Here is a 1,524-nt window from a genome sequence, read left to right on the forward strand (position 1 = left end):
TCAGTACATCAGTGAGTAGTACTTCAGTACATCAGTGAGTAGTACTTTAGTACATCAGTGAGTAGTACTTTAGTACATCAGTGAGTAGTACTTTAGTACATTAGTGAGTAGTACTTTAGTACATCAGTGTGTACTCTGTCTCTCAGATCGACGATCTGAAGATGAAGGTGGTGGAGTTGGCCGGAGTGAAGAAGCCGGCCCTGAAGAAGGTCCGCATGTCTGCTGACGCCATGCTGAAGGCTCTGCTGGGAGGGAAACACAAGGTGACCATGGACCTGAGGTCCAACCTGAAGCAGGTCAAGAAGGAGGTCAAGGAGGAGGTGAGTCTCGCTGACGTCGTGGTCTTCGTAAATATCGTCTCCGTGTCGGACGCTCTGTGCTCAATCTGTCCGTCCTGCAGCCCGGCGAGGCGGTCGGCGACTGGCGTAAGAACATCGAGGACAAAGCCGACAGGAAGAAGATGTTCGAGACTTCCTAGAGACCTTCACTTCCTGCTTGTTGCTTCTCACCTTTTTTCATGGAATTGGAAAAACTCGTGCCATTAAATTGTTTTTTGGAATAAGGCAATGATGTCGACTGCAATTCTTTAACAGACGACGTCTGGAAGTTTTTTATTTGCTAAGATTTTATTTCTTTAACTTTACTGAAGGAGAGTTTATTTAAAATAGTATCTTTATATTTTCTTACTTCTACTAAACCAGACAAATGTTGTAGATTTGATTATTAAAGTTTTACAGACGCAGAGAATTCAATTCTCGAGCATCGAGAAGTCGTTTGAACTTTTATTTAAACAGGTAAATATTGAGTGTTGTGTTCAGGATGAACCACCAGATGTCAGCAGAGAGTCTCTGTCTGTCTGTCTGTCTCTGTCTGTCTCTCTCTCTCTCTCTGTCTCTCTCTCTCTGTCTCTCTGTCTCTCTCTGTCTCTGTCTCTCTCTGTCTCTCTCTCTCTGTCTCTCTGTCTCTCTCTCTCTGTCTCTCTCTGTCTGTCCGTCTCTCTCTGTCTGTCTGTCTCTCTCTGTCTGTCTCTCTCTATCCGTCTCTCTCTGTCTGTCTCTCTCTATCCGTCTCTCTCTGTCTGTCTCTCTGTCTGTCTCTCTCTATCCGTCTCTCTCTGTCTGTCTCTCTATCCGTCTCTCTCTGTCTGTCTCTCTGTCTGTCTCTCTCTATCCGTCTCTCTCTGTCTGTCTCTCTCTCTCTTTTATCAACATCGTCTCTTCTCTCATGAAAAAAGTGACATCTTGCTAAATATTTTTTTTATCAAAATCACATTTCTTCTCCTGCGTCACAAAACAAAACTGCAGCAGCATGAAGTTCTCCAAACGGTGAGTATTTCTCTCTTTACTTTGCATGAACTCTGGTTCTTATTCTGGTTCTGTTCATCTTATAGAACAGAAACACACAAACAGCATTTATTCATCTTGTAGTTAATATGTAGTTGTAGTTAATATTCTTTGAAACTCATTTTAATCTCCTCTAATCTAGACACTAACTAAATTAATCTAGACACTAACTAAATTAATC

The 1,524-nt window shown here is 42.3% G+C and overlaps 2 protein-coding genes across 2 annotated transcripts in view; both read left to right on the forward strand.

Annotated features, from left to right (window-relative positions):
* The window catches only part of LOC116400631 (troponin I, fast skeletal muscle-like), a 1,800-nt gene extending 1,305 nt beyond the window's left edge, over positions 1–495 (forward strand). Inside the window, exons 5-6 of the mRNA XM_031878556.1 lie at positions 147–320; positions 401–495. Coding sequence (XP_031734416.1) covers positions 147–320; positions 401–478 — 252 coding nt within the window. The 3' untranslated portion in view covers positions 479–495. The remainder of the gene's footprint in view (positions 1–146; positions 321–400) is intronic.
* A 679-nt stretch (positions 496–1,174) lies between these two features.
* Positions 1,175–1,524, forward strand: part of LOC116400630 (troponin I, fast skeletal muscle-like) — a 7,839-nt gene continuing 7,489 nt past the window's right edge. Inside the window, exon 1 of the mRNA XM_031878555.1 lies at positions 1,175–1,325. The gene's annotated coding sequence lies outside the window, so the exon portion shown is untranslated. The remainder of the gene's footprint in view (positions 1,326–1,524) is intronic.

This window comes from Anarrhichthys ocellatus, unplaced genomic scaffold (assembly GCF_004355925.1).
Source record: "Anarrhichthys ocellatus isolate YVR2014 unplaced genomic scaffold, GSC_Weel_1.0 scaffold186, whole genome shotgun sequence".
NCBI lineage: Eukaryota > Metazoa > Chordata > Actinopteri > Perciformes > Anarhichadidae > Anarrhichthys > Anarrhichthys ocellatus.